The sequence below is a fragment of the Dromaius novaehollandiae genome, chromosome 23 (assembly GCF_036370855.1).
Source record: "Dromaius novaehollandiae isolate bDroNov1 chromosome 23, bDroNov1.hap1, whole genome shotgun sequence".
Taxonomy (NCBI): Eukaryota; Metazoa; Chordata; class Aves; order Casuariiformes; family Dromaiidae; genus Dromaius; species Dromaius novaehollandiae.
Window position 1 is genome coordinate 8,923,692 of NC_088120.1, and position 27,941 is coordinate 8,951,632.

General features: G+C 61.8%; 6 protein-coding genes across 13 annotated transcripts in view; 4 read left to right on the forward strand and 2 right to left on the reverse strand.

The window, feature by feature from the left end:
• Positions 1 to 4,418, forward strand: part of DCDC2B (doublecortin domain containing 2B) — an 8,308-nt gene extending 3,890 nt beyond the window's left edge. The window contains exons 6-12 of the mRNA XM_026098130.2: positions 537 to 683; positions 1,222 to 1,261; positions 1,703 to 1,771; positions 1,999 to 2,188; positions 2,429 to 2,526; positions 3,038 to 3,100; positions 3,918 to 4,418. Of these exons, the coding sequence (XP_025953915.2) occupies positions 537 to 683; positions 1,222 to 1,261; positions 1,703 to 1,771; positions 1,999 to 2,188; positions 2,429 to 2,526; positions 3,038 to 3,100; positions 3,918 to 3,995 (685 nt within the window). The 3' untranslated portion in view covers positions 3,996 to 4,418. The remainder of the gene's footprint in view (positions 1 to 536; positions 684 to 1,221; positions 1,262 to 1,702; positions 1,772 to 1,998; positions 2,189 to 2,428; positions 2,527 to 3,037; positions 3,101 to 3,917) is intronic.
• TMEM234 (transmembrane protein 234) overlaps positions 1 to 7,190 on the reverse strand; it is a 16,928-nt gene extending 9,738 nt beyond the window's left edge. The window contains exons 1-5 of one of the 3 annotated variants that reach the window (XM_064525177.1): positions 7,100 to 7,190; positions 6,283 to 6,434; positions 5,747 to 5,813; positions 5,461 to 5,553; positions 4,955 to 5,330 (exon numbers count right to left, since the gene is read on the reverse strand). In XM_064525177.1, the coding sequence (XP_064381247.1) occupies positions 5,209 to 5,330; positions 5,461 to 5,553; positions 5,747 to 5,813; positions 6,283 to 6,434; positions 7,100 to 7,190 (525 nt within the window). In that variant the 3' untranslated portion in view covers positions 4,955 to 5,208. Of the gene's footprint in view, positions 1 to 4,954; positions 5,331 to 5,460; positions 5,554 to 5,746; positions 5,814 to 6,282; positions 6,435 to 7,099 lie in introns of those variants that run through there. The other 2 variants (XM_064525176.1, XM_064525178.1) reach the window with 2 other exon arrangements.
• On the forward strand, positions 7,117 to 12,565 carry EIF3I (eukaryotic translation initiation factor 3 subunit I). Its single transcript, XM_026098129.2, has 11 exons — positions 7,117 to 7,211; positions 7,421 to 7,513; positions 7,702 to 7,789; positions 8,369 to 8,434; positions 8,820 to 8,969; positions 9,074 to 9,201; positions 9,496 to 9,606; positions 10,098 to 10,187; positions 11,066 to 11,139; positions 11,322 to 11,414; positions 12,133 to 12,565. The coding sequence occupies exons 1-11, from the start codon at positions 7,209 to 7,211 to the stop codon at positions 12,212 to 12,214; spliced, it is 978 nt and encodes a 325-aa protein (XP_025953914.1). The 5' UTR covers positions 7,117 to 7,208; the 3' UTR covers positions 12,215 to 12,565.
• An 826-nt stretch (positions 12,566 to 13,391) lies between these two features.
• Positions 13,392 to 17,073, reverse strand: LOC112982048 (myotubularin-related protein 9-like). 2 transcript variants are annotated; one of them, XM_064525171.1, is made up of 11 exons: positions 16,471 to 17,073; positions 16,317 to 16,376; positions 15,998 to 16,106; positions 15,677 to 15,802; positions 15,368 to 15,541; positions 15,072 to 15,289; positions 14,799 to 14,960; positions 14,550 to 14,691; positions 14,213 to 14,433; positions 13,942 to 14,093; positions 13,392 to 13,805 (listed from the first exon to the last, which is right to left on the reverse strand). In XM_064525171.1, exons 1-11 carry the CDS (start codon positions 16,809 to 16,811, stop codon positions 13,642 to 13,644), a joined length of 1,869 nt encoding a protein of 622 aa, XP_064381241.1. In that variant the 5' UTR covers positions 16,812 to 17,073; the 3' UTR covers positions 13,392 to 13,641. The 2 variants fall into 2 exon arrangements, with proteins under 2 accessions (XP_064381241.1, XP_064381242.1); XM_064525172.1 differs by lacking the exon at positions 16,317 to 16,376 and having other exon boundaries at positions 16,471 to 17,072.
• Positions 17,074 to 18,597: 1,524 nt separating this feature from the next.
• Positions 18,598 to 19,920, forward strand: FAM167B (family with sequence similarity 167 member B). Of its 3 annotated transcripts, none has more exons than XM_026098220.2 (2): positions 18,598 to 19,017; positions 19,581 to 19,920. In XM_026098220.2, exons 1-2 carry the CDS (start codon positions 18,718 to 18,720, stop codon positions 19,842 to 19,844), a joined length of 564 nt encoding a protein of 187 aa, XP_025954005.2. In that variant the 5' UTR covers positions 18,598 to 18,717; the 3' UTR covers positions 19,845 to 19,920. The 3 variants fall into 3 exon arrangements, with proteins under 3 accessions (XP_025954005.2, XP_025954007.2, XP_025954008.2); XM_026098222.2 differs by having other exon boundaries at positions 19,620 to 19,920; XM_026098223.2 differs by having other exon boundaries at positions 19,641 to 19,920.
• Positions 19,921 to 20,737: 817 nt separating this feature from the next.
• On the forward strand, positions 20,738 to 27,566 carry LCK (LCK proto-oncogene, Src family tyrosine kinase). Of its 3 annotated transcripts, XM_064525182.1 has the most exons (13): positions 20,738 to 20,861; positions 23,115 to 23,240; positions 23,319 to 23,400; positions 23,491 to 23,581; positions 23,674 to 23,772; positions 23,889 to 23,992; positions 24,120 to 24,269; positions 24,785 to 24,937; positions 25,157 to 25,336; positions 25,858 to 25,934; positions 26,028 to 26,181; positions 26,318 to 26,449; positions 26,717 to 27,566. In XM_064525182.1, exons 2-13 carry the CDS (start codon positions 23,139 to 23,141, stop codon positions 26,917 to 26,919), a joined length of 1,527 nt encoding a protein of 508 aa, XP_064381252.1. In that variant the 5' UTR covers positions 20,738 to 20,861; positions 23,115 to 23,138; the 3' UTR covers positions 26,920 to 27,566. The 3 variants fall into 3 exon arrangements, with proteins under 3 accessions (XP_064381252.1, XP_064381250.1, XP_064381251.1); XM_064525180.1 differs by having other exon boundaries at positions 23,319 to 23,581; XM_064525181.1 differs by lacking the exon at positions 20,738 to 20,861 and having other exon boundaries at positions 23,066 to 23,240; positions 23,319 to 23,581.
• Positions 27,567 to 27,941: the final 375 nt, after the last annotated feature.

Consider the following 27,941-nt stretch of genomic DNA (forward strand, 5'->3'; position numbering starts at 1 on the left):
AAGACACTGCGGGCTCTTCTGTCCAGGGACATGAGCATCACTGATTAGCGCAGAGGACTGGGAGTTCAGACAGCTGCTTCTAACCTGCTTTGGCAAGCTCATTTGCTTCCATGGTCCTGGAATTTAGGTTTCCCCATCTTTAAATCAGGGATAACCCCAGTGCCCGGATGTTGCTGGTGGTCAGGTGAAACAGCAATAAGCAAACAATAAGGCATGCCATAAAAAGGGGTTTATATCTACAGGGAAGGGAAGAGGGAGGCACTTTTATTCAAAAATACAGTCCACCTTCTCCTCAAACATCTAGTTACTACAGGCTGCTGACACCCAAGGAGAGTTGAAATCTACTGGATCTTACTGATCCTCTGGTATAATATCTCCACCTACTTCCTTACAGTAATGCTAAGAATAAATTTATCCCCTCTGACCTGCCTTCGTTGTGTTTACCACTTTGCACTTGTTTGATTGCTTCCACGCTGAAAGGGTTGTGACTTCCCCTTGCATGCTCTGTTTAAACTCTTTGATATCTTTTCCTTGAGGCTCTGCAGGCTGGATGGAACGCAGGTGTCAGGTGGGGAGGAGCTGATGAATGGTGGTTACTATGTGGCAGTGGGAACTGAGAAATACAAAAACCTGCCCTACTTTGAGCTGTTGGTGCCCCAGACTTCTGCGTACAGGACACTATGGTATGTAGGCAGGTATTTGTGGCTGGCTGGCTTAAAGAGTCATCTTTGTGATGGTCTTTAACTAAAGCCCACCTTTCCGTAGCCCTTCTGTTCAGTGTTGTCTGCCTTGAGGCTTGAATTCTGCTTCATGCGATGGAAGTTTAGGTAGAAAGAATACGGCTGCAGAGCTTTTGGTGTAAGAGCTCCTCAAATCCAGAGTTCACCACCAGAGAAAGCAAGTGGTTTGGTTGTTTCTCAAGTGTTCAGCAAGCACGGAAGAGCACCTGCATATTAGGAATAGCGTTGACTCTCATAGGCCTGTGGTCAGCAGTGTAATATAAAGCTGTCTGCCTCTAGGATGGCCTTTTGTGTCCTGTCTGCCTCAGCTGCATCAGACTTGCTTGTTCTTGGTGGGGGAACATGTGCTGCTGTGGAGTGTGCTCTACCTGTGCTGAGAACAGATGCCTCCGGGGCTCTTCCTTGTGGGAAAAGGGGAGGGGGGATCATGCCTTCCATGACTTCTGCCTGATAACGAGAACCTGCTGCTTCTTTGTTACAGGAACCACCCAAATAGCAGGCGCAAAAACTACAGCAAAAGGGTAGGTGGCTCAGCTGGTGTGGAACTGCATGTGCTGTGAGCACAGTTGCGCTTGTGCAGACATCAGTCCATAAGCAATGGGTGGGTATAGCAATTTCCATTCCCAATTGCCATGGTTGCAGCACCCTTACTTGGCACCATCCCCAAAGGAGCAGCTGAAGACATGGCAAGTTTGCACTTGAATTAAATCTCATTGCCTGAAGAAAATCTCCTTAAAGTGGCTTTACTCATCTCGTCTCCTTTTTGGCTGGTGGAGAGGGAGAATCCATACTGGGGCTGAGAGCTCTCTCCTGCTCACTGTGTGGGGAAAATATGCAGTGGAGACTGCAGGTATAGCAGCTGGGCTTTCCTGGATTGTCCACTGAAAGCAGGATCTGTGCTCTCTCTGTTATTTTGAAAGTGCTATTTTGCTTTTAAAATTTCCTTTTCCTCTTGTTTTCAGTTTGGCAAACTCTCCACCACCTCCCAGGACAGAGCTAGCGACTCTGCTCTTGCTTTCCCACCTCAACAGGTAGTGACTACAGAAATAATTTTGTGTGTTCCCTGTACCTATTCACTTGTAATATCAACTTAAAACCTTGTTAAGAGAATGCAATGTTACAGCTTCGTACCAGTCAGGGTTAGGGCTCATGGGCAGGAAGTCGCAGTGTTTTTTACTGCACTGCCCTGCAAAACTGCTTGTTTTGTAAACTGCTCTATCATGAAGGCCTAACAGAAGCGTGTGATGAATACTTTCAGCTGGACAGTCGCAGGGTGCAGACCACAGAAGCCACAGAGAAAGACAAGATTGCAGTTGCTTCACCACCACTGTCAAAGCAAGCCAGCAAATCTCACCTCCAAGAGGAAGAGTCTGTTTTCTATGCTAAACCTGTCCGTGCAGGACAAAACAGGAGGAGTAACACAAATGTGCAGCACTGGCCTGGTCAAGGTAAAGGACATTTGGCTATAAATGTTGAGAAAGACTGGCTTTACTTTGATGCTAAAGGACAAAATATCTGCAGATGTGCTAACAGAAAGCAGGCATGTGGTGTACCTAATAACGTCTGTATTTCTGCTCCTTCCTCTCTCATCGGGGCACATATGAGGACCATGACCTTTCTGCAATTTTAACAAGACTAGGCCATGTCTACCTGCAATACCCATTTAACAGCTTTTCTCCTCCTTGCAGAAGGTGTTTATAAAGCCAAAAATCCCAGGAAGGAGATGCAAGGTGCGCAGGAAGTAAAAGAGGATGAACACACCAAGGTGGAGGTACCCATTGATCAGGTATGAGAGAGAATTTTCTGCCCTCTCAGGAGTCTCACGCTGCTGCAGGGAGGTATTCACGGTCCCACTAGAATCTATCGGTGCTCCTGGTTTTGCGCAGCAGGGAGGCCGACTCCAAGGGACAGCCATTCGAGAATAGAGAAATGCTTCCTTTTTGCGAGACAGCTGTGAGAACAGATTAATCAGTAGCTTAAAACAATGGTTTGGGGAAGTGGTTCCTTTTTTTCTTGCTTGTTTTCAGTCAGGCTTTACACTAGGTTTATACAGCACTTTCCTCTGGAATTTGTAGCAATGAAAGTAACCATGAGGGGGAACTTCAGAAGCCAGAGGACACTGGGTTACTGCAGGGCTCTGCATTTTAGAAAGTCTAGAGATTGTAATCTGGTAATGAACATTTCCCTTTTCCTGGTATGTAAGAGGAACTGTGTTCCACTATAGCAGCGATATCAAAGGCTCTCCTGGATTTTTTTTTTTTTTTTTGGTCTTACTTCTGTCCTTACCCCTCTTCCAGAGAGCTGCAGATACTGTGGAAGAGGAGTTTATAGAAAAAGCCAAAATGAGAAACCACAACAAGGTATTTATTCTACTTGATGTTTCTGTGAAATGTGTAAGATCCTTCCTGGCTGTGTTCTAGTGCAGATTTTTTATGCTAAAACTTAGTAGCCTCAAATATAATTTTTAAGCAGAATTTGCCTCTAGGCAGGTGCAGACTGGAAGCCAACAGGATTATAAACACGTAATTCCTAAAATGACTGAACACATTTGTTAGGTAATAGTAAGTTTGAAACTTAAAGGAAAAACATCTTAAAAACAAGAATCTGTGTGAAAAATGTCTGAAAGATGCTTAGTGTTAGTGGAGCATTCATGTTTTAAAGTCTTCATAAGGATGCTTAGAACTGATGTAATGGGATGACATACGTTATGTTAAAGATGATTCACAGTTCTGCCTAGTTAGTCTCTGTGGATTAATTAGAACTTCAAAGGAAAATGCATCCTTTGAACTTAAATTAGAGAAAACCCTAGTAAAGAATTAGCTACTTCTTGGCTCAGTGTGGAATCTGATGTGCTGTATTTACCCGAGAGGCTGGGCCAGCATTTCTTTATCGGGGTATGGGGAGGCACTCCAATGCCATTGCTTTAAGTCGGCCTTTCCTCCCCCATGAGATCACGCTGCTGTACAGGTGTTGTTATCTGAGTTTCATGGCTCTCCCCTGCAGTGAGAATCATTCAATTAAATTCAAAAGTGGCTTACTTAATGCCTAGGGACCTAAGTTTGCCTGCCAAAGCCATGGCAAGACTGGAAATAGAATTCAGAAGTTTAGTGCCAGAAGCTGTCTGTAACAGCAGAAAGTGCTACATTAATAACTGTATTTCTTTCTTAACACAAAAAGGTGTGGAGTACAGACAAATCACAAAAGACCATGGCAACGCAAAGGTATGCCAGCGACTCCAAGGATGAAAAGCACTGAATGATGTCTTTCCCTGGCAGCAAGGAGCTCTGAAGACTTCACAAAGGGACTGTGATGGGAGAGACACAGTTAGGTAGATTGCTATCTGGATAGCCACAGATAGCAAAAGCATATGATTCTCAGATTTATGTAACACCAAAGATTGGCCAAGGTTTCTGATGAATTAACAAACTCTTCTAAGATCAAGCACCCTAATTATCTGGGCTTGAGAGGGAAGCTACCAGTGAACTAGGAATCAGATGCACAATTTTGTTAAACAATACAAGTACTCCTCCTTTCCTCATCTCTGCAGTATGATGATTTGGCAGAGGAGATGGCTGTTTTTCTGAAGTCTAATGTAGAAACTGGTTTGTATCTGAATTTGGGAAGGAAGAATTACAAAATAGAATTTACTCCTTTATAATAAAATATCTGCCAGAAAATTTGCTGTGTCAGGTACTTCTTTTAAAAATATTTCATAGCATCATTGTCCCTCTAATTTGGAATGCTTGGGTAATATTTGCAGCAATCAAATCTGCTCCCAAATTTGGCAGACTTGTTTTAAGACCACCTGCCTAATTCAGGAAAAGTCATAGTAATGAACGCCTATTGTCTCAACACGCTTTGTGCAAGACTTTCTGCATCCTTCCTTAGAGTTCATGATTAATTACAAGGGTAACGAAGATGTTCCTTCAGTGATCTATCTGGTATTTTGGACTGGGGATTTCACTGAAAAGAAAGACGCTTCCTTTTGTAGCAGCAAACTGCACTTGTTGTTATTTTACAGATTGAAGAATACGGAGCAGAGCCCTGTGGTATACCTCTGCGCTGTGCAACATGACCTGGATACATTGCAGCTGAGAGCAATGAAGGAAGCCACTTTCACAGCCTCGGCCATGAAAGAGGAGACTTCCCAACTGATTCCTTCTACAGAAAATCAGTTGGCTCATAATTAAGGCAAAGTAATTTTCAAAGGAGAGTCTCTTTGAAGGATTTATTAACAATTTATTATCCCTGCAGTGCCAAACAAGAGAATTCAGTCATCCCTGACTCAAAATGCTCATGGAAAAAATTCCTTAACCCAGGACATCAAATAGGATGTCCTTGAAAAATGCCTTGCTCCACCATGGTGCTAAGGGAATACAATCCATGTTTTCAGATGCGTGTGTCAAAATGCAGCTTCCTAGATGCAACTGAGCCCAATGGTCTGCTGCTGAGCTGGAAACTCCCCTCTTCAGACCCGGGGGTTACCTTGGAACAGGTTTTCTTCCTGCTGTTTCTCACTGTGTCTTGTGTATGAACCAGCTACGCAGAGAGTGACTCCTAGGACAGTGATCAGCATTCCTGCCACAGCCCCTACAGAAATAAACAGTAACCACCCCAAAAACACCAAAGAGACCACACCAAAACATAGCAGCCTACGCTATCAAGTCAGCAAATATGTGCAGGAGGCACTGTGACAAAATGTATTTCAAGTCTAACTTACTTTTGCCACCAATATCCTCTCCTAGAATCTTCCCCGTCACTAGTGTGGCTATCAAAGCCAGAGAGTTACAGAGCGGCACTGCCAGGGACAGATCTGAAATTAAACAGTTTCAACACAGTTTAAAAATGATTGATCTTCTACAAATCACAGGCACTAAGTACGTAAGTGACCTTGCTGCTATTACAAGGCAGCTGCTGGATGTTTAGCTGGGCCACCAGACTAATGAATAAGACTGCTCCTCCCAAAATCCCAGTCCACCCACTCCACAAAAGCAATGAGCACTAACCTGTGGATGCCAAGGTGAGATAGAAAAGGAGTGATCCACATTGATTGAGCAGAAATGGCACCATGTACTGCAAAGAGAACACGAGCTTGTCAGTCGCTGCACACAAAACCATCACACACCCCATGAAAGCAGCCCCAGGAGTGGGCAATAAAGGAATCCAGACCCCCTTGCTCTGCCCTGTGCTCTGAGATTTGTTTAGCAGCAGAAATGCAGCATACTAGTGATTCTGCTGCTGGTAACAAACTGTTCAATGTCTTAGTTTCCTGACCTGAAAAAGGCAGATAGTGCTTATTTTATGCAAAATAAGAGGCTTAATGACTTGCTGTCTACAAAATGGTCTAAATTCAGCAACGGGAGAACAGTGCTGTATACAAGTAAATGAAATATTACAGAGAATAAGTAATTCTGATGATAGCCGGGCTATTTAGTAGTTCAAATAAAAATAGCAAGTCTAGAAGTGAGTGGATAGAAATGACCCGAAAGGCAGCTTAACACCCGGATACCTCCCTGGCCCAGAAGCCAGAGCGGGGTCACACCTTGTAGTTGAGGCCCAGGAAGCAGATCTCGGTGAGCAGCTGCCGCAGGCGGCCCTGGCCCCGGACCTGCTCCAGCCCCGCGGCGCCTGTCCGCAAGAACGGCCCAGTGCCGCCCCACAGCACGGCCACCGTCACCAGCGCCGCGGCCTCTCCTGCAGCATGGCTGTGCCTCAGCGGGCTGCTGCTGCCAGGCAGCACCAGGCCCAGCTGGCTGCCGTCCCCCCCAGGGGGGCCCGCACTGGGAACGCACAGGGGCCGTGGCCTCCTCCAGGAAGCCCCACGCTGGGTCTGGCCTGCCACCAGATCCTCTTGCAGGGAAGGCCCAGCCGGGCCTGGCTCACTGAGGCGTCCCCTTCAGAAAAGGCCCCACAGCAGGCCCGAACTGCCACCATGTCCCCCCCAGGGAAGGCCCCACACCAAGCCCGGTCTCCTGCCGTGCCCACCCTCAGGGGAGACCCCACACTGGGCGCAGCCTGCCGCCATGTCCCCCCTCAGGGGAGGCCCCACGCCGAGGCCAGGCTGCCGCCATTCCCCCCCCCCCCAGGGAAGGTCCCATATTGAGCCCGGTCTCCCGCCATGTCCCCCCTCAGGGGAGACCCCACACTGGGCCCAGCCTGCCGCCATGTCCCCCCCAAGGAAGGCCCCACACCGGGCCCGGTCTCCCGCCGTGCCCCCCCCCCCCCAGAGAAGGCCCCACACCAGATCCGGTCTCCCGCCGTGCCCCCCACCCCAGGGAAGGCCCCACACCGGGCCCGGGGCAACGTCCCCACTCAGCCCCACACCGGCCCCCTAGCAACGGGCTACCCCGGAAGCTCACCCGCCGACGCCATAGCTACGGTGACGTACTTCCGCCCGGTGAGGGGAAGGGTGGGCTCTGTGACCCGGAAGCAGCCGCTGCGCCTCACCATCCTGTCAGGGCCGCAGCCATGGTGAGTGCGGGATGGGGGGAGCGGGATGGGGTGCGGGGACGGGCGATGTGGGGCCCCAGCTGGAGCTCCCGGGCCGCGGGGGGGAATCGGGGCGGCAGGGACCTGCCGCCCCCGATCCCCCCGCGGCCCGGGAGCTCCGGCTGGGGCCTAGGCCGCGCCTCGCTTCAGGCGTTAAATGGCGTCTCCCCCCTCCTCTCCCCTCCCCGCAGAAGCCGATCCTGCTGCAGGGCCACGAGCGCTCCATCACGCAAATCAAGTACAACCGCGAGGGAGACCTGCTCTTCACCGTGGCCAAGGACCCCGTGAGTGCGGCTCCCCCCTACCGTGGGGACCTTCCCTTCCCCCCCCCCCGCCCCCGCGTGTGCGGTGGCAAAAAGTCTCGATAATTCAGCAAAGAGGGGTCGGTTCCTAACGGGCCTCGCTAGTCCATTAGCACGATGAAGGGTGGTGGTGGTGCTTGACTGTCTTCTTGACTGTCGTCTTCTCCCAGATTGTCAACGTTTGGTATTCGGTCAACGGAGAGAGGCTCGGCACCTACAATGGCCACACGGGAGCCGTCTGGTGCGTGGACGCGGACTGTATCCTTTGGTTGCTCGAACCCGCTTGTCCGGTCGGTGGTTTCCTCTCAGCTGTGCTGCCATGCTTCCCAAAGAGCATGCAGGGGCATTGCAGTGCAATTAACTGTATTGCTGCCTTCCCCTTGCTCCCTGTTGTGGGTATTTTTCCTTTCTTCCCCAGCTGTTCTTTGGAACAATTTGCAGCGGAGAGCAACGTGCACCCTCTGCTCACACTTGTGCCCCGTTGCTTTTGCTGACGGGGCCTTGGGAGTTCTGGGAGGGTTCCTGAATCACACAAGATCTTCTGTCTCTAATGCCAGCAGCAGATAACAGAGATGGAAGTGTGCAAAGGTTATGTTACTTTGGGAACTGCAACCTTTTTCTTTAATATGTCAAGTAGAAAAGTTTGGGGTTTTGCAATGCGAGTGCTTGGACTCGGTGTCTGTCTGTACTGAAGTACTGCCAGTCCTGGAATGGAAGTTGCTCAATCTGCAATTTCTCTGTGTAACAATGCTGTTTTTATTTTGTGTATAACTATTAGCTGGTTATTTAGACAGTAGCTTTTTGGAGCATGTTGATATTCCCTAACCGATGATCTAGGGGACACGCGACATGTGCTCACTGGCTCTGCAGACAACAGCTGTCGGCTCTGGGACTGTGAAACGGGTAAGATCCTGTGAAACGGGTAAGATCCTCTCCCCGAGCTGTTGGGTTTGACTCCCAGCTCTGCCTTGCTGTTAAGTCTGCTTGGAGTACATGCTGGCAGCGTAACACGTGCTTGTTTAACCTGCTGAAAGATGTCCAAGTCCCAGCTCAGCCTGTTCGAGGAAAGGGTTTGCTTATGTTCCTGGTCTCTAATGAACACTTAGTTTATTTACTCATCTCATTGCCCAAGTAGTCAGTGCGCGGTTAACGCCTGCAGGTCACCAAACCTGCTTGTCAGCATGTTGGATGCTCTCGCCATCACTCTAACTTTGTATTTAAACTGATTATTTTCATTAATCTTGCCGTGAAAGACCCGGTGAGGTGATGCTTTCTGCCCTGTGTTTAGGAAAGCAGCTTGCTCTGGTGAAGACTAGCTCAGCCGTGAGGACATGTGGCTTTGACTTTGGAGGAAACATCATCATGTTTTCCACAGACAAGCAGATGGGATATCAGTGTTTTGTGAGCTTCTTCGACCTTCGTGACTCCAGCCAGATTGGTAAGGAATCCGGGCAATGCCGGCACAAGGGACTTAAGGGGAAGTGTTGATAGCTGGAGCTGGTGCCATTCTGTCCGTCTGTCTCCCTTCCTTCCTTCCTGCAGAGAAAAATGAGCCTTACATGAAAATCCCCTGCAGTGACTCTAAAATCACAAGTGCTGTGTGGGGCCCTCTGGGAGAATTCATCATTGCAGGACATGAGAGCGGGGAGCTGAACCAGTTCAGTGCCAAGGTCAGTGTGATAAGAAGCAGCGTCTCCCTCTGGTATCTGTGTGGGGGAGGATATTGCAGTGTTCCTGTTGTGGCCACGGGGCAGAATATGGACTTTTGGCTCAAACCAGCAGACTCATGGAAAGACTAGTTAAAATACGAGGCTTCTCTGAGCAAGGCTAATATATCAGTGTCAGCCTTGCCGCTGACAGTGGCATCTCCTAAATTATTTTTAATGGGAAAGTCGCGTGTATGGGGATCTTTCTATGCTCGCTTTGCTTGCCAGCATGCTGGAACTGCCTTGTTTATCCTTCAGTCAGGGGAGCAGCTTTCGAACATCAAGGAGCACACCAAGCAAATCAATGATATTCAAACCTCCAGGGACATGACCATGTTCATCACTGCCTCCAAGGACAACACAGCCAAGGTGAGGCCTCCTCTTCGTAAGACAGTGGACTCTGACGCTTGCTCACGGGACCCTGTTCAAAGACATGGCTGTCGCAGAGGTTTATTCCTTAGAAAATTGAGAAGGCATAAAGTCAAAGCTCAGTGGGAAAGCTCAGTGAGCAAGGGGAGGCCCTGCCATATTAGATTAGTACACAGGCATCGGAGACAATATTGCCAAAACTGAGACTGCAGTTTGCTGCTTCCAGGAGGTGACAGAGGTGGGAGTTGCCTTAGGCTGGTATTTTGGGATTCTGTGGAAATGTGTTGGGGATTTGGCTGCCCATGAAAGGCCTTAGAGACTGGAGAGCTAACATCTGCTCAGGTGAAGACTGGCAGCCAGGGGCTGGGATCTGTGTCAGTTAATTGCTTTATAATTTTTGTTGCCTGTGCAAAAACCACAGGGTCTGCTTGTAAGTTGATGATTCTCCCAGCTCTTTTGCAGAATAACTCTCTCTTCCTTTTGTCTCCTAGCTATTTGATTGCACAACACTTGAGCATCTGAAGACGTTCCGGACAGAGCGACCAGTGAACTCTGCAGCACTCTCCCCCATTTTTGATCATGTAAGAATGATCTTATTAGGTCTTACTGTGATTCCCGTGTTGTCCCAGGTAGCGGGAATGGGAGGCACGTGCGTGTGTGTGCGTGCAGGGTGTACCTTGTGGTTTCTGGTGTCGGGATGTGAGGAGGATTATGGAAAGTGATACTCATCCTATTTATTGGTGTCTCTAGTGCTGCTGCCCTTTCCCGTCTTTGTGTTCACACTGTATCCTTGCTGCAGGAAGCCCTGCAAGCACATACACTGCGCAGTGCTTCGTCATTTGTCACTGTGTGCTGGCGGGGGCTGGCGTGAAGCAGGTGCCTGTAAACTAGTTTCTGGCAGAGGCAATGTGGTGGGGAAAGGCTTTGCCTGCTGAGCCTCGCAGCAGGGGAGCGAGGGCTTTCCCGGCAGTGCAGCGTGTCAGGGAAGTGCGGCTGTGAGCCCGGCCTGCTCGGAGTTGTTGTGGTGTCTGTCAGCGTAAACACTTGGGAGATTGTGGTGCCACCTGGCAGCTCTGGCTGCGGCAGCCGTGCTATCGCCCGCCTCGTGACGCCGGCTGGGGATGGGGAGGGGAGGGAGGCGTGCCGAGCTCCTTGGGAAATTCCACCAGGAAGGCGCGGTGTCACCAGCCCAGTCTGTGCTAAAAAACGTGGCCGTGGGGTGGGCTGTGGGAACTCAGCTGCTGTGTTCTGTAGAGAACACAAAGCCTTGTTTCCTATCTGCAAAAAACGTGTCTGAGAGGCAGGAACCTCTCTGGGACTGGAACCTGGCCTGTTAACGGGTTTGTGGGATCTGCCAAGTTAGTAGGAGGCTTCTCCAGGACTTGGCTCTCTGCTTTCCTGCTCCTGCCGACTGCGTGTGGTGTAAGCAGCACTGACGTGTGACTTCTCCCCTTTGCAGGTTGTGCTTGGTGGTGGGCAAGAGGCCATGGATGTGACCACGACCTCCACCAGGATTGGCAAATTTGAGGCGAGGTTGGCCCTTTTCCTCACTCAGAGTAGTTCTCACAGCCAGCGGATGCAATTCCCCGAGCATCTTGCTCCTGGCAGACCTGAAGGAGTCATTAAAATTGCAGAGCTTTTTCAGGAAACCCTGGTTGTGCCCAATCAGGGCTCCCAACTTCTTGTGGTAATTTAAACTGTCTTCCTTCTCTCAGGTTCTTCCATTTGGCTTTTGAAGAAGAGTTTGGCAGAGTGAAGGGTCACTTTGGTCCGATAAATAGCGTTGCTTTTCACCCCGATGGGAAGAGGTGAGGATTTGTGTGGGTCTTGCAGCATGGCCAGGTCAAGCTTATCCTAACTGAAACGTGGGCTGCGGCTGGCTCACAGGGCTCTGCAGGGGGAACGGCCCCAGCACCTTGCCAACCCTGCCGCCTCCCTCAGAGCTGGCTGGGGGTTTCACTTACGCCCTGCTGCACATTTTGGCTGCGTCTCTGACTCCTCAGACTAACACGTAGCATCTCCAAACTCTCCGGGAGAAGAAAACACCGTGTTCTTGGCAGTCTGCCCTGCCGTCCTGGGGACAGAACTCCCTATAGCTGGGCTGGCTCTCAGCTAAGCAACGCTGGTGCTGTGGGGCCTGTGCAAGAACATCTGCTGATAAACTGGCTGCTTTAACACACCTGACTTAGGCCTATTGACTTCTGTTTTCCTCTCTCTTTTCCTGAGTGCCCCAACATGCAAAACTGACCTCTCCAAGGAGCTGGTAGGCAGTTCTCTAACATCGCTTCTGCAGAAGCATCCTCGGTGCTCTCTCCCTTCAGGCTTTCCCCCTGCCCCTGCAGACAGGATGCTGTGACATCCACCTTGCATGGATTATACCTGGCTGGACTTTCATCTTGTGACTCCTTTGTTAGTTTGGGGAGGGAGTTATGAAAACAGACTCTTAACACTTGCTGGTGTAAACCTAGAAGCAGTGAGCTCCTGACAAGGTTTGGTGATTTTTGTCTTGTCTTTTCTCCCATACAGCTACAGCAGCGGTGGTGAGGATGGCTATGTTCGCATCCACTACTTCGATCCCCAGTACTTTGAGTTTGAATTTGAAGCTTAAAGGAGCACTTCGTCTCCTCTTCTTTCCTCTTCCACTCCATTTCCCAATCCGTCGGCTTCTCTGCAGAACTGTTGTAAGGTCTGAAGTTAGTCTGCTCCACGGGAGGCAGCAGGAAGTGGTCAGCAGCACACGCTGGGGCTGCGCGAAGGTGGTGAACCAGGAGCCAAGCCAGCTCGAAACAGCAGGACTGGCTTTCGCGTGAGGTAGAGTGAAGGCAGGGAAAGGAGTTGGGCTGGCTCCCTGCCTGCTCCTGTGGATGCTAACTTCCTGCCCTGCTGGGCATATTTATATATCAGTGGGGAAAAAAACCAACAGGAAATAAATAGAAATCTTTTGTAAAGACAATGAAAAGTGCCTCTGTTCTTTTGGCCTGGGAAAAAATTAACCTGACTTCTTTGCTTTCCCGGCTATGTTGGCTGCCTTGCTCTCTCCAGCTGTCAGAAGACAGCAATGCTGTTTTTCCCCGGGCTTCTCTCCTCCCCCAGGCCCAGGTTAACTCTCTCCCAGTGATGATCTACATCTATTGTTCGGGCCAAAGCCTAGAAATGCTGAATCTGTAAACAGGCTGGAAATGTAGTAGTCAGTCATTGTTTTCCAGATGACACGCGTGCCCAGTTCTGGTGCTTTGTTTATTTGCTGGACTGACCCTGAGCCAACTTTCCTCATGGAACAGTTATTTCCTGCACTGGGAAGGCCGTGTTGCAATTCCTGCTCCTTCCACCCTCTCTCCCCGTGCCTGTGTGGAGGGGCGCTTCGCAGCTCTTTCCTTCCTCCATACTGGGTTCAAGGGCAGACTTCTCAGGCTGGCTCCCTGTCCCAGTGACTGATGCAATACCTAGGCCGCAGCCAACGCGCCCTTTGTGCAGAGGGTGAGTTTAGCGTGTTTTGCCACTTAGGTTTTGCTGTGCCAACCGTGCCCTGGTCATGGGGCAGGGGCTGCGAGCCAGACGCAGCAGCGGGAGCTGTCGCAGGCGGTGGCTGCTGGGCACACTGACCTCCTGCTGTCTCCTGCCCTTCTGCTCCGCGGGCGGTCCCGGTGCAAGAGCTGCTGAAATATTGCTGGGGAAGAAAGCGGGAACAAGCCCTGCTTCCGAGGAGCCTGCTGCTGCTGCTCCCGAGAGCTGCGCTGCCCAGCTCCTGCCTGAGGAGCACCCGCGTGGAAAGCAGGAGCAGACTGTGACAGAGACCACTTTACTGTAACAAGCTCAGTCTGCGTAGCCCACAGGCTGCTAGCGTGAGTCCGTCCCACCCTCCCAAGGATGTCCTTCGCGCTGCAGGCACGTCGGGGCTCCTCCGGGCGCGCGTCCTGCGCAGCGCTTCCTGCGGAAAGCTGCAGCGTCTCTTGCCTGGGCCCGGCAGCCTGCAGGCGCCCGAGGTGGCGGGAGGGAGCGGCCGCGCTGCGCCCGCGTCGTCCCCCGTGCTGCCGCTTATCGCTTGTTTTCAGTCTGGGCAGCGGTGTCTGAGGGCGCCTGGCTCTGTCTGTTCCCCGCGCTCTCCTCCACGGAGGTGTCATCGTTCTCTACTAATCGCTGGATCTCAGCCCAGGCCTCATCTAGGTACTCGGATGAACGGATCCAGCGGAAGAATAAACCTAGGAGATGGTGGGTTCGTGTTATGTCAGCTGTGCCGTAGCCTCGGGAGGAGAGAGAAGAGCAGAGCAGCTTCCCCTAACCCGTGCTGCGGGGGCGAGCGCGGCTCCCTGCAGCGGGTCGAAGGCTCTCGCTCACCCTGCCAGAGCTGGATGCTCTGCGGCTCCACGGAGGGCCAGATGACCAGGGCGTTGTGCGAGTACAGAGGGTTCAGGTACTTCTTCTTCTCCCCGGGCTCGTTGAGCCAGGCCCACAGCGAGTGTGTGCTCTCCTTCACTTTGCACAGGCACCTGCAGGAGAGTCGAGCCACGTTTCAGCCCTCGCCCAGGGTCGCAGGCCAGGTTTACCCCGCCTTGCTACCGCGAGGGCTCTGCCCTGGCCGCTGCAGGGAGCCCCCGGCCCCACTCGCCTCTCCTTCTCGTTGTTGCCCAGGAAGGTGCCGTAGGAGGAGGCGTAGGCGTTGTCGAAGAGGGTGAGGAGGAGCTGCTCGCCGAACTCCAGGGAGAAGGGGAACTGGCGGCTCAGCTGCCACACGCAGTCGAGGAAGAGGAGGAAGAGCGGAGCCTCCTGCTTGAGCCGGGCGTGGGAGTAGGCAGAGCGGGCGCAGCGGAGGTGGAAGGGGTGGCCGGCCTGGGGGCCCCCGCGGGGGGGGGGGAAGGGGCAGGGGGGTCAACGCTGAGGCTCGACCCTGGCCAAGGGGACCGAGGGGTCCCCAGCAGGGCCAGGGCTGCCGCCGCGGCTCCCACCTCGATCCACTCGCGCTCCAGCAGCCCCTGGAAGCCAGCCAGCGTGCGGCAGCCCGGGTCCAGGATGAGCTGCGCCAGCGCCGTCACCAGCAGCGTCGTGTCCGTCCCCTCCGCCCCGTGCACCAGCACGCACGCCTCCTCCCTGCGGGGAAACGCCAGCCGTGGGGGGACCCCTGCGCTGCCCCACGGCTGGGGATGCTCCAGTGCTGCGGGGGGGGGGGAGAGCTGGGGCACGGGGCCCCCCCTCACCTGTCCAGGCACTGTGCCGCCAGGCAGGCGGTGCTCAGGGCCGCCTTGACGTGGCTCAGCCAGCGGCAGCTCTCCAGCCGGCTCAGCCAGCGGTCCATGGTGAGCGCGGTGTCGTTGCAGGCGTCCACCAGCTTAGCGAAGCTCTCCTGCAGCGGCCGGCCTCTGGCACGGACAGAAAATACCGTCCTGGGCCAGGCTCGCCATGCCGACGGCGGGGCAGTGCGATCACTCGCGTCACGAGCGGGCCGGGCTCAGCGCGGCCGCGGTGCTCACCTCTCCAGGGGCCGGTGCAGCCTCTTCCAGCGCGGGTACGAGGCCTTGGGCTCGGTGCCGCCCCCGGTCATGCGGGCCTGCTTCGCCGCCTGCGCCGAGCGCGTGTCGATGATGAAGCCGCGCTCGCCCTCGTCCAGCACCGTCCCCAGCAGCAGCTCGTCCTCGCGGCAGCGCTTGCGGTTGGGGCCCGTCAGCGGCTGGCTGCTGCGGAGCATCACCTGCGGGCGAGGGGCCCTTGGAGCCGTCCCCGTGCCGGCGGCTCGGGAGCCGCGGGCGGCGCTGGGAGACGGACTCACGGTGCCGTTTTTCCGGTGGTAGTAGCTGAGGACGGGGAATCGCCCTCCCTGCCGGAACCGGGCCGCCTTCCTCAGGGCCTCGTCGTCCACGGCCGCCGGCACGATGACGGCGGGGGGGTACGTGGGGCAGGCGCTGAAGTCCCGGTTGATGCTGCTCAGCCGCCACTGGCTCGTCTGGGGGAGAAGCGGGGTCGCGGCTTTTTCCCGTGGGTGCTTTTTCCCACGGGCCGTTTTCCCACGGGGCTGCTCTACCCCGGGGCATCGTGCCCCCCCCCGAGCCGAGGCTTCGGCCCCCCGCTCCGGGCTCACCTGGGCGGCGATTTGCTGGTAGTACCGCTCGAGGGGGAAGAGGTGCCAGCCCGCCTCGAGCCGCAGGCTCGGGGGCCGGTAGAAGAAGGGGTACAGCATCATCACGGAGTCCACGGAGGAGAGGGCCTGCGGCGGGAGCGGGGGCGGCCGTCGCTGCGGGGGGGGGTTCCGCCAGCCCTGCGCCGCCCGGCAGGGCCGTGCCCGTGCGAGCCGGAGCCGCGTGTTTACCCACGTTCGTGACGAAGGCAGAGCAAACAGCGCGGGCGGGCGGGTGTGCTTCCCCCCCCCCCGGCACCCTTGGCGGCCCGGGCCGCCGCTCACCTCGATGGAGCTGGCCACGTTGAGGCACTCCTCCATGCCCGGGATCTCCAGCTGCAGCACCTTCAGGTCCTTGCACCGGAGCGTGATGGTGCCCGAGGAGCCGGCGAGCCTGGGGGAGGCAGGCGGCGGGGGGGGGTCAGCCGCCCCACGGGGCAAAACAGCACGAGGGGTTGTGCCTGGGGGGGGGGGGCGAGCTGGGGGCACGCTTGCCCCCGTGGGTTGTGCAGCGATCCATCTTTTTGCTGCGAGCGGGGGGCTGCGGGGGGGGCGCTGAGCCGGGTGGGTTAGCGGGGCTTGGGGGGGGTGCGAGAAGCCAAACCTGGTGTCTCGCTGGGAGCCGTTAGTCCGGGGGGGCTGGTACCAGCCTAGATTCTGCACTCTGGGTCGCGGGGAGAAGAGGAGGTTAAAGCCCGCGGCGTCGGGGGCCGCCGAGCCCGGGGGTGGGGGGGGGATGCCTGGGGGGGGGCACCCACCGCTTCTCCACGGCGTCCACGTTGCGGATGAGCAGCCAGAGCTCGACGGAGCCCGGGGCGCCGTCCCCCCCCGGGCGGGACGAGAGCAGCAGGTGGTGGCTGGTGATGCACAGGGTGCCCCGCACCGGCGGCAGCCCCGCGCCCGACAGCAGCACGCTCTCCACCGTCGCCGTCTTGATCAGCTCCGCAAACTCCATGGCGGCGCCAGCGCTGCTCCGGGGAGGCTGGCGAGGGAGGGGGAAACCCTGCAGCGCGACGGCCCGGCCGCCGAGACCCCCCTCCCGCCGCGCCGGTGCGGCGACCGGCCTCGGCCCCAGCACGCCCGGGGCTCCGGCGCCCATGGGTGCCTATGGCACGTGGTGCTTCCTGCTGCAAAATGCAGGGAAAACCGCTCATTTCCCCCCAAACTGCGCTGTCACGGGGGGAAACTGAGGCACGGCGCAGCGGTGGGTCCGGCAGAGCCGGCGACGGTGCTTCGGCCCCGGCGGCGCTCGGACCCCGAGCCGGATCCCCCGCGCCCCGTCCCCGCTGCCAGGGAGGGCTTTGGTGGCGGGCGAAAATGCAACTACCGCTTTGCAGGGAGCAGCTGCGGGCGGCAACGGTGGGGCCTGCCGAGCAGGGGCTGCCCCCCCCCCAGCCCCACTGCCCCCGCCGTGCTTACCCGCTCCGGTCGGCGGCCCTCGGTGCGAGCGGGCGGCCTGGGCAGGCCGGGCGGGAGCCGGCGGCGGGCGCGAGGGCGCGGGCACGGCGGCGCGGTGGCCCCGGCCGCAGGAACTGAGCAGCGGGCTGCAGGGCTGCGGGTGAGGCTCGCAGCGGGCTCGGCGCCCGGGAGGATGTCGGGTTTAAGGTGGCCTGGCCTCGGCGCCGCTGCCGCGGTGCTGCCGCCGGGGACCCGGCCCTCGCCGTGCCGCCGGGGCCGCCGGCGATGCTCTCGTGCCAGGGCGGGATGCTCGGACCTGGGCAGGGAAGGGCCGAGGGCAGCGCGGGAAAAGGGTCACGGACGGCACGGGAAAAGGGCCGAGGGCAGCACGGGGAAGAGGCCAAGGGCAGGATGGGGAAGGGGCCGAGGGCAGGATGGGGAAGGGGCCGAGGGCGCCCCGGGACCAGCAGCGTGGGCGGCAGCGCACGGGGCCGCGGGGGCTCTCGGCGTGGGGGGCCAGAGGAGCTGCGGGCAGGGCGTTCGGGGACGTCCCCAGGTTGCCCGCGGGGTTGGCGGCGGTGGGCACGGTCCTCGCAGAGGTGGCGGTGGGCAGCAGTGGCCGCGAGCTGCCGTCGCTCCTCCGGGTCCCCGCGGCGGTGCTGCTCCGCGGCGGGTGCCGGCACCCCCTGACCCCGCGGGGAGGGACCCCGGGCACCGGGGATGGGCCGAGCGGGCGGCGGAGGGGCCTGGCCGAGCCCACGGGGCTCCGGGGGCCGCCGCTGCCGCCGGCGCTGGCGGGTTCCACCTTAACGGCGGTGCAGCTGCGAGCAGCAGCTCGAGGGCTGCAGCGACCTGGCGGTGCACAGCTGGCCGCACAGCTGGCACCGGGGCCGCCCAAAGCCCTGCGCGCGGAGCCCGGCAGCACCCCAGGCTGCAGTCCCCGGGGCCGGCGTGGGCGTCCCCCACCCCGGCGCTGCGGGACGGAGCAGCCTGGTCTCTCCCTTTCCCCTTTTCTCGCTCTGCTCGGCGGCAGCCCCGAGTCGCCGGCGGCCTCGCAGCCCTCCCGCGCTGCCGGGGCAGCTGTGTCCGCCCCGGCCGATAACCGTGCGGGAGGGCAGGAGTGCCCCAGGATAACCCCTTCGCACGCCCGCAGGCCTCGCTGTCCCCGTGAGCGCTTCCTCCGCGAGCGGGAGCCTCCTCCCAGCCGGAGACAATAACACTCAAAAAAGAAACAGAACTGAGAAAAAAAACAAACCAAGCCTTCGCAACCCTCTGGATAAGCAAAGTTCCTGCTCGTTAAAATTATCACCGGCGTCCCCAGCCGTTATTGTTCTGCGGATAAATAAATAGCCGCGGCTCACGCACAGCTGGGCTGAGCGGGCTTCAGCCGCCCGCGCCGCTGTTTGCCGAGGGCTCAGGGGGGGACAGTGCTTGCACGAGGGTTTTGGGGGGGCAGCGTTTGCACGAGGGTTTTGGGGGGCAGCGTTTGCACGAGGGTTTTGGGGGGGCAGCGTTTGCACGAGGGTTTTGGGGGGGCAGCATTTGCACGAGGGTTTTTGGGGGGCAGCAGCGTTTGCAGCAGCGCTGGGCACTGCGTGGGCACCGCCATGCCCTTGGGCCACCTGAAGTTCAAGGAGCTGGGCGAGGAGGAGCCCGGCTCGGACGAGGAGAGCCTGGACAGCGTGAAGGCGCTGGCGGCCAAGCTGAAGCTGCAGACGCGGCGGCCCTCCTACCTGGAGTGGAAAGCGCGGGTGCAGGGGCAGCCCTGGCCGAGCAGGGCACCCGAGGGGGCCGGGGGGCCGCGGGGGGCAGATCGGGCCCCCACACGCCCTGAGGAGCCGGCGGCCAGCGGCCTCTGCGGCTTCGCCTCCCTGGAGGAGGCTCTGGAGTGGCTCCGGACCGAGCTGGTGAGTAGCCGCGGCTCCCGGGGGTCCCGGGGGATGGGGAAGGGCTCGGGGCGGCCACGGGGCTTCTCTGCATGGGAAGCGTGGGGGTGTGTGGGGCTCGGGGCGCTCCGGCTGTGCTCTCGCCCAGCGTGCCCGGGGCACGGGGTGGGGTGGGGGTTTCAAGGTGTGCACGCTCTGCGGTGCCGCATCCCTGCCGGTCTCCCCTGCACGGTGCCGTGGTCCAGGGCCTCGGGTCTGCCCGCCTCTGGGCATCGCCCCCTCCACTCTGCTCTGCTGGTGGCATGGCTGCGGCACCAGCAGCTGGCACAGGTGGCAAGAGCTGTGCAGCCGTGCCGGTCCTGGGGATGCGTGTGCATGCGTGTGCGTGCGTGTGCATGGGTCCTGGGGACATGTGCATGTGCATGCGTGTGCATGGTGCATGGGTCCTGGGGACATGTGCATGTGCATGCATGTGCGTGCGTGGCGCAGGGGCCGAGCCGCAGCCCGGCTCCCCCTCTCCCGCCGCGAGGGCCGGGGCTCCGCGGGTGGCCCCGGCGTGCTGACGGCTCGCCCTCGCCGCGCAGCGGGAGATGCAGGCGGCCGACCAGCTCCTGGCCCGGCAGCTGATGCGCCTGCGGGCGCAGCTGCACCGGCTGAAGGTGGAGCAGGCCTGCCGCCGGCACAAGGAGCTGCTGGACGATGCCACCTTCGGCCTCGAGGGCTGCGAGGAGGACTCGGACCTGCTCTGCAACATCCCGCCCCGGGCCGCCTTCCTGCTCTCCATGCCGCTCAAGCACATCGGCGTCACCCGCATGAACATCAACTCCCGCCGCTTCTCGCTGTGCTGAGCGCCCCGGGGGCCCGGCAGCCGCGGGGCCGACGCGCGCAGCGACCGGCCGCGGAGCAATAAAAGGAGCCGATCGAGAGGAGCGGTGGTCTGTCGCGTGCGCCCGGGGGGCCGGGGTGCGCCCAGGGCAGGAAGCGATGCTGAAACCGCACGCAGGCTGAGCCGGAGGCGGGGGTGGGTGTGTGTGGGTGTGTGTGTGTGAGAGCCCCCAGCCCGGGCTCTTTGCCCCCATCCTCTCTCCCGCTGCATCCCATCCCACAGCCTCTTGCCAGCCCCGGGAATGGTCCCTGGCGTGGTGGGGGTGCCGGCCGCCGAGCCCCCGGCCCACCGATGCGGCCCCCCGGCGCGGGCTGGGCTTCCTGCCCTGCCTCCGCGCAGCAGCCTGCAGCTACCTGCGGCTTCGCCTCCGAGCGCCGAAGCCAACACAATAGCTTTGCGGTTGCTCTGCTCCGAAAACACGGCACGGGCGAGGTGGCACGGCGCTGCGCGCGCCCGCCGGAGCCCCCGCGGCCGGCAGCCCCCTCCCCGGCCCCGCGGCTGCACCGACCCGGCGGTGGCCGCGTGCGGGGGCCCCTTGCGCCACGGAGGGCACCGGGGGACGGCGCGGTGGCGTGATGATGCCCCGGCCCCTCGCAGCATCTCCCGGCGTGCAAGACCCCAAAGCTCGCTTTTCCCCCTCTTGTGTTGTTGCATTAAGGCGGGTGGGCTGGGGGCAGCCCCCTCCCACCCCCGCGGGGTCCCCGGTGCCGGTGCCCGCGGCGCGACGGCCCGGCCGGGCTGGCAGGAAGCCCCGGGGCCATCGCTCACGCTTGCGGTCGGGCGCGAGCTGCGAACCAGCTTCTCGAGAGTTTGCTCGTGAGGCAGGAAGCCAGGGAAGGCGGCGAGCGGCGGCGGCGGCGGGCGCGCGCCCGGGGGCTCGCCGGGGATGGCGAGCAGGACGTGACGGGGACGGCGCCTTCGCTCCCGCCGCCGGGCCATGGGGATCTGAGCGCGGCCGCTCCTCGCCTCGCCGCCGCAGGTAGCGGGGCCCCGGGGCGCCCGCGGCGGGGCGGAGGGTTGGTGCCACCTGGCCGGGACCCCGCGGGTGCTGCCCCGGTGCCCTCTGCACCCCCGAAGCCGCCCTGGAGGGATGGGGACGGGGTCGGCGCGGTGCCCCGGGAGGGAGGCGGCCGGTGCCGCTGTCCGGGCTCGCTCCCGGCACGTGGCCGCGGGTGCGGACGGAGACGGGGCCGAGGGGAGCCCGCGCCCGGCGTGGGGCTGCCGGCGTGCGGGGCCGGCCCCGAGCCCCCTTCCCGGGGCAAAGCCGGGGCGGTGCCGGGCGCTGGGTCCCGGCTCCCCGGTGCAGGCGGCAGGGACCAGGGCCGGGCTGGCTCTCGGTGCCCGTCGCCTGGTTAAACCCGGCCGGTTGCAGGCTCTGCGACGTGACCATTTTAGGTGTTTTTCTCCCTGCAAACGCCTCGGTGCCGCAGGGGCAGGAAGGGGCAGGCGCGCGGGGCCGATGGCAGCGATGGGGCTGGGCTGCGCGGTGCCCGCGGGACTGACCGGGCACAGGGCTTTCTGCAGCAAGCGGCTTCGCTGCTGCAAGACCTTGGTGCCCGCGGGCAGCGGGGCCGGAGCCGGTTGGGGACCACCGGGCACCCAGGGACCCTTGGAGAGCGGCGCGAGGGGGTCGGCGGCCCGCGGCCCTCGCCGGGCTTCCCGCTCAGCCGCCCGCGTGCTTGCAAACCAACCCGGCCAGGCCTGGCCGAAGCGGCGCGTGCACGGAGCCCCGGCATCCGGGCCGGCACGCCGCGGCTCCTCCGGAAACAGCCGCGCGGCCGTGGACACGCTCGCGAGCAGGCCGGGGAGCGGCGGCCGCGGGCGCGCGCGGCACCTGCACGCAGCCCCGGGCACCTGCGCGCCCGGCCCCGGCACCCACACACAGCGCTCGCACGCAGCCCCGGCGCGAGAAATTCGGTTACGCAGATGCGGGAGCGGAACCCGACTTCAAACGCCCGGCAGCCCGGCGTGCCCCTCGCGCCGAGCAGGTGGAACGGTTGCTCGGTGGAAATTACGCTGTGGCTTGAGTGCCTGAGAAAGAAGAAAGGCACCCAGCACCTCCCTCCCTCCCCGGCTTCTCGCGGAAAGGAAAAAACACCCCTCGGCCCCGTTTGCCTCCGAGCGCGTCAGTGCTCAGATTCGGGCGGTCGCACGGCTTTTCCTCGGCCGGGCCGGGGTTTCGCCCTGCTTTGGCTGCACCCGGCTCAGTGGCCTCAGCCAAGAGCATTTTGGGGAGCGTAGCCGGAGCCGAGAGCAGGGCACGGCGCAGCCGGGCTCGCTGGACGTCCCCCCGCTGTGCCGGCCCCGCCGAGCCCCTCGCGCTCCTCCGCGGCGAGGCAGGACGCTCACCGGCCTCAAAAACGCCCCCGTCACGGCCGTCCCTGCACGGGGAGGAGAAAACACACGAAATGCCAAAAAAGCGCAGCCGAGCCCCGGCTGCTGACGCGGCCCCGAGGCGGTGGCAGCCCTGCCCGGCCGCGGCAGCGTTTCCAGCGCCCGGCGGTGCCCACGCGGCGGCACGGGGATGCTGCGGAGGAGGCTTTTCCCGGCGTCGCGTGCTCGGCTTTCACGGGCAGGCCAGAGCTGCCGGGGCGGGGGCAGCTGGACCAGAGCCGGGGGATGCTGGAGGCCGGGGGGGCCGCGGTCCGCAGCGCTCTCGGCCCCGCGCGGGCGAGGGCTGGGGAAGCCCCGGGGCGAGGAGGAAGCCGGGGCGCCGCGGGGGCGCGTGGAGGGGCACCAGCTCTTGCCCGCTGAATTTGCCTCGCGGAGCCGCTTTTAAGGCCCAGAACCTCGTGAGACGCTTGATGCCGCTTCATGCCGGGAATTATTAATTGCTGTTAGTGAGAAGATGATGAGCTAAAAGGGAGAAGGCAGGAATCAGCCTCGGGCTGGCAGGGGGACGGAGCCGGTGCAGCAGACGGGGCGGCCGCGCCGGACGGGCCGCCCCGGAGCCCGGGAAGCACCGGCACTGATTGCTGCCGGAGTTTTTAATTAGGAAGCCAGAACAAAACCTGCGGCCGATGGCAGCGAGGCTCCCGTGCCGCGGAGGATGTGGCCGTGCCGCGCGGCGGGGCGAAGCGGAGCTGCACAGAGGGGCTCGGTTTCGGGAGCCCCGACGGCAAAGCCTCGGTGGGAGGTTTCTGTGCCGGGGGGGGCCGGGGCGGGGGGCGGCGGGACGGACGGGGCACAGGGACAGACGGACGGGGCACAGGGATGGCACAGCTTCCCCCAGGGCCCCTCGCCGGCCGCAGCGACCATGGGCTGCTGCTGCAGCTCGGACTACGACGAGGACTGGATCGAGAACATCGACATCTGCGAGCACTGCAACTACCCCATCGACCCCGCCAGCAAGGCGCAGGTGCGGGGGGGGGGCACGGGGGGGCACGGGGGGTGCCGGGGGGGCTCCGCCGCTCACGGGGCTCCCTGCTCCCCGCAGAGGCTCCTCCGCAACGGCTCCGAGGTGCGAGACCCGCTGGTGTCCTACGAGGCCACCGCGCCGCCCTGCTCCCCGCTGCAAGGTAGGGCCCGGCCGCGGCGGGGGGGGGGGGCGGCCGCCGGACCCCCCCTCCGCCGCCTCCACCCCGCCGCTCCGCTTTGCCCCCCCGCAGAGAAGCTGGTGGTGGCTCTGTACAGCTACGAGCCCAACCACGACGGAGACCTGGGGCTGCAGAAGGGCGAGAAGCTCCGCATCCTCGAAGAGTAAGCGCGCCCCGTCCCCGCCGGCGGCATCCCGGAGCCCCCGGGGGTCCCGGCCTGGGGGGGGGCCTCATCCCACCGCCGTCTCCTTCCAGGACGGGCGAGTGGTGGAAGGCGCAGTCGCTCACCACCGGCCAGGAGGGCTTGATCCCCAGCAACTTTGTGGCCATGGTCAACAGCCTGGAGCCGGAGCCGTGAGTAGGGGCTCGGCCGGGGGACGCCGGGGTGGGACGGTGGCGGTGCCGGAGGGGGCCCGAGCCCCCCCGCCCCTTCCGCCTGAGCCCACCCGCCCCTTCTCCCCTCGCCCCAGGTGGTTCTTCAAAAACCTCAGCAGGAAGGACGCGGAGCGGCAGCTCCTGGCCTCGGGCAACACGCACGGCTCCTTCCTCATCCGCGAGAGCGAGACCTCCAAAGGTACCGACGGCGCAGCGGGAGCCCCCGCCGCCCCCGCCGCCCCCGCCACGGGCCCTGGAGCCCGGCCCCACGCGCTGCCCCGGCCCCACGCGCTGCCCCGGCCCCACGCGCTGCCCCGGCCCCCCAGGCTCCTACTCGCTGTCGGTGAGGGACTTTGACCAGAACCAGGGCGAGACGGTGAAGCACTACAAGATCCGCAACCTGGACAACGGCGGGTACTACATCTCCCCCCGCGTCACCTTCGGCAGCCTGCACGAGCTGGTGGAGTACTACACACGTACGCAGCGCCGGGCAGCCCCGCGCCGGGGGGTCTGGTCTCCGGCAGGAGGCTGCGGTGGGATGCGGTGGGGTGGGATGCGGTGGGGTGGGATGGAATGGAGTGGGATGGAATGAGATGGGATGGGATGTGGTGGCGGGTAGGAAGGGATGGGATGGGATGAGGTGGGATGGGATGGGACACGATGGGATGCGGTGCAATGCAATGGGGTGGGGATGGGATGGGATGGAACAGGATGGGCTGGGATGGGATGTGATGGGGGTGGGAAGGGAAGGGATGGGATGGGATGGGATGGGATGGGATGGGATGGGGTGAGGTGGGATGGGGTGGGGTGGGACAGGATGCGATGCGATGCAATGGGATGCGATGCAATGTGATGGGGTGGGGATGGGATGGGATGCAGTGGGATGCGGTGGGATGGGACCTATCCGTGAAGCCATGGCAGCAGCTCGCCCCGGGGCCCCCCGCGCCCTCCGCCCGCCTTGACGCCGGCTCTGCCTGCCGCGGCCCCGCAGACAGCCCCGACGGGCTGTGCACCCGCCTGGGCCAGCCCTGCCGGACCCAGAAGCCGCAGAAGCCGTGGTGGCAGGACGAGTGGGAGGTGCCGCGGGAGTCGCTGAAGCTGGTGGAGAAGCTGGGAGCGGGGCAGTTTGGAGAAGTCTGGATGGGTGAGTGGGGGCCAAACCGCAGCACCAGGAGCCGGAGCAGCCCGGGGGCTGCTCTGCTTTGCCCTAGCAGGGGATGAGCTCAGGCTTCCCGGCTCCCCGTCCGGGGCTGGCAGGACCCCTGCACCGCGTCTCCCGCTCGTGCGGGTTCGGGCCAGGATGCTCCAGCTCGACCGCGGGGGCCCCCCGGCCCCCGTCACGCACTGCCCCGTCTCTCCGCAGGCTTCTACAACGGCCACACCAAGGTGGCCGTCAAGAGCCTGAAGCAGGGCAGCATGTCGCCCAGCGCCTTCCTGGCCGAGGCCAACCTCATGAAGAACCTGCAGCACCCGCGGCTGGTGCGGCTCTACGCCGTGGTGACCAAGGAGCCCATCTACATCATCACCGAGTACATGGAGAAAGGTGGGGAGCTGCCAGGCACGGGCGATACCGCGGGCAGGGCCGTGCAAAAGGTGCTGTGGAGCCGGGGGTGCCTCTGCCACGGGGGGCTGCTGGTCCCCCCACGCCTGGTGACCGGCAAGGATGCGTGCCGTGGTGGCCAGCTCCACGTCTCCGAGGTTTGGGCTCGTGCCGCCGGCCGTCCCCCGTGCCGGACGCTGCCTTCGCCTCTCCGTGCTGATAATGGCCCGGCCGGAGCGGACGAGGCTCCGGCATCGTTCCCAGCACAGGGAAGGACCTTGCCGCCACGGCCGTCTCCCGTCCCCTCCACCCCCCCCCCCGCCTTTCCGGGCACCGCGAGCTTCCCAGCAGCGGTGTCGCAGAGGCCGGAGCCCGAGGGCGAGGACAGGCTGCTCTCCGGGTCCGGGGCTTCCTCTGGGAGCCGGCAGCCCTCCCGGAGGAAACGCGCCGGATCCGCGGCTCCCGAGCCAGCGCGCTGCCAGCCCGGGGTCACCCGGGGCTGAGACCCGCCGCCTTCGCCGCAGGCAGCCTCGTGGACTTCCTCAAGACGGCGGAAGGCGTCAAGCTGACCATCAACAAGCTGCTGGACATGGCCGCGCAGGTCAGGGGGCCCCCGCCGCCGGGGGGGGGGGGGTGGGAGCGGGCGGCGGGGCCGGGGCGGCGCCGGACCCCTCGCCACGGCCGTGCCCCGCAGATCGCCGAGGGCATGGCCTTCATCGAGGCCAGGAACTACATCCACCGCGACCTGCGCGCCGCCAACATCCTGGTGTCCGAGACGCTGGGCTGCAAAATCGCCGACTTCGGGCTGGCCCGCCTCATCGAGGACAACGAGTACACGGCCCGCGAGGGTGCGTGGGCCCCGGGGGGGGGTCCCCAGGCTGCGTCGGGGGGGTCGCAGCCCCCGCGCCCAGCATGTCCCAGGGCCAAGGGCTGCGCCGGGGGGTTGCTTCCAGCTCGGCTCTAACTTGTCCTCCTGTGTCGCAGGGGCTAAATTCCCCATTAAGTGGACGGCGCCGGAGGCTATTAATTACGGGACGTTCACGATTAAGTCGGACGTCTGGTCCTTCGGCATCCTGCTGACGGAGATCGTCACCTACGGCCGGATCCCGTATCCAGGTCAGGATTTCCCGGCAGCTGCGGCGCTGCGCGGCGGGTCCGGCACACGCAGGCGCACGCGGGTGCCCGGCGCCTACATGCGCTCCCGCACGCACGCACGCACGCATGCCGCCCCGTCCGGCCCCCCGGCCCGCGACGGCTTTGCCCGCTTCCCAACGCACGCTGCCAGCCCCACAGACCGCCGGGGGGGCCGGACATCCGTGGCGGGGGGCGGCGGGGGGGAGCTTTCCCTGGGGTTTGCAGATGTGAGGTGCTGCCGCCCCGCAGGGATGACGAACCCGGAGGTGATACAGAACCTGGAGCGCGGCTACCGCATGCCGCAGCCCGACAACTGCCCGCGGGAGCTGTACGAGCTGATGGTGCAGTGCTGGAAGGAGCGGCCCGAGGACCGGCCCACCTTCGAGTACATGAAGAGCGTGCTGGAGGACTTCTTCACGGCCACCGAGGGCCAGTACCAGCAGCAGCCGTGAGGGGCCCGCGCGGCGGCCGCCGTCACCGCCGCTCCCCGTCCGCCGGGTCCCCGCACACCGTTTGCAAACACGGACCTCGCCGCTCTCGCAGGCCACAGTAAAGATTTGACGCATTTTTGGAGCAGCGGATTTTTCTCCCCCCCCCAGAAGAAGGTGATGACCCAAAGCTGCCATGCGACTCCTCCGGGGGGGCCGCCACCGGAGCACCCCGCAGCCGTCCTGGCCCTGCGTCGGGACGTAGCGGTGGCCCTCGGCAGCGGGCCCGTGCCGAAGGGGGCCGCGCAGCTCTGCCGGGGCCCCTCCCGGCCTCTCCGCCACACGGATGCACCGGGCCCCGGCTCCCCCGGACTCGGCCCAGCAGGACGCAGCGGGGATCCGGCGGGGCTGCGGCCGCCGGAGGGGCAGGGGGAGCCGCAGGGAGGCGAGGGCCGGAGCCGGGAAGGTTTCCCGGGCCCTGCAGCGCCGGGGACGCCGCGCGCGTCCATCCATCAGAGGCTTTTCCAGCAGAAACGCTGCCCGTTTAGGAACGGGCCATGCAGACGGACCGGACGCTGGCTGTAGGATCCTCTTTCTCCCCATGTTTTATTCGCCAAGACCTGTCTCGTACTGCTGTCTTATTTTTGGAAAATAAAGGCCTTTGAACCAGCCCCCGGAGGCAGCTGCGGGCGGAAGGAGGCCGGCGAGGATCGCGGTGGCGAGGCCGGGAGCCCTCGCACCGTTCACGCCACCCCTGGCCCCAGTGTACTGGGGGTCCAGGGCCCCGCTCACACCATCCCTGGCCCCCCCGGCCCCCTCATGCCACCCCCGGCCCCCTCATACCACCCCCGGCCCCCCTGGCCCCCCCCCGGCCCGGCAATGGTGCAGTCCCACCTGGCGCCCCCCCCCCCCGCCAATGGTTCCGCCCCACCCACCTGGGGCCCCCTCCCCGTTAGCTTGCCCACCATCCCCCCCCCTCTCTCTGGCGATGGTGTAGTCCGCCCCGGTCCCCCCCTCCTCCATCCCCCTTGGTACGGTCCAAGCAC

What these genes read in the sequence shown, in the direction of transcription:
- LOC112982048 (XM_064525171.1), bottom strand. Translation starts at nt 16,811, where the DNA reads ATGGGCGCCGGAGCCCCGGGCGTGCTGGGGCCGAGGCCGGTCGCCGCA. An exon ending in GCGGCACAGTGCCTGGACAG is followed by an intron (nt 14,692 to 14,798) that starts GTGAGGGGGGGC and finishes GTTTCCCCGCAG; the next exon opens with GGAGGAGGCGTGCGTGCTGG. An exon ending in GGCAACAACGAGAAGGAGAG is followed by an intron (nt 14,094 to 14,212) that starts GCGAGTGGGGCC and finishes ACTCTCCTGCAG; the next exon opens with GTGCCTGTGCAAAGTGAAGG.
- LCK (XM_064525180.1), top strand. Translation starts at nt 23,139, where the DNA reads ATGGGCTGCTGCTGCAGCTCGGACTACGACGAGGACTGGATCGAGAAC. An exon ending in GCTGGTGGAGTACTACACAC is followed by an intron (nt 24,270 to 24,784) that starts GTACGCAGCGCC and finishes GCGGCCCCGCAG; the next exon opens with ACAGCCCCGACGGGCTGTGC. An exon ending in TGCTGGACATGGCCGCGCAG is followed by an intron (nt 25,935 to 26,027) that starts GTCAGGGGGCCC and finishes CGTGCCCCGCAG; the next exon opens with ATCGCCGAGGGCATGGCCTT.
- FAM167B (XM_026098220.2), top strand. Translation starts at nt 18,718, where the DNA reads ATGCCCTTGGGCCACCTGAAGTTCAAGGAGCTGGGCGAGGAGGAGCCC. An exon ending in AGTGGCTCCGGACCGAGCTG is followed by an intron (nt 19,018 to 19,580) that starts GTGAGTAGCCGC and finishes CTCGCCGCGCAG; the next exon opens with CGGGAGATGCAGGCGGCCGA.
- EIF3I (XM_026098129.2), top strand. An exon ending in TCGTGACTCCAGCCAGATTG is followed by an intron (nt 8,970 to 9,073) that starts GTAAGGAATCCG and finishes TCCTTCCTGCAG; the next exon opens with AGAAAAATGAGCCTTACATG. An exon ending in TTTCACCCCGATGGGAAGAG is followed by an intron (nt 11,415 to 12,132) that starts GTGAGGATTTGT and finishes TCTCCCATACAG; the next exon opens with CTACAGCAGCGGTGGTGAGG.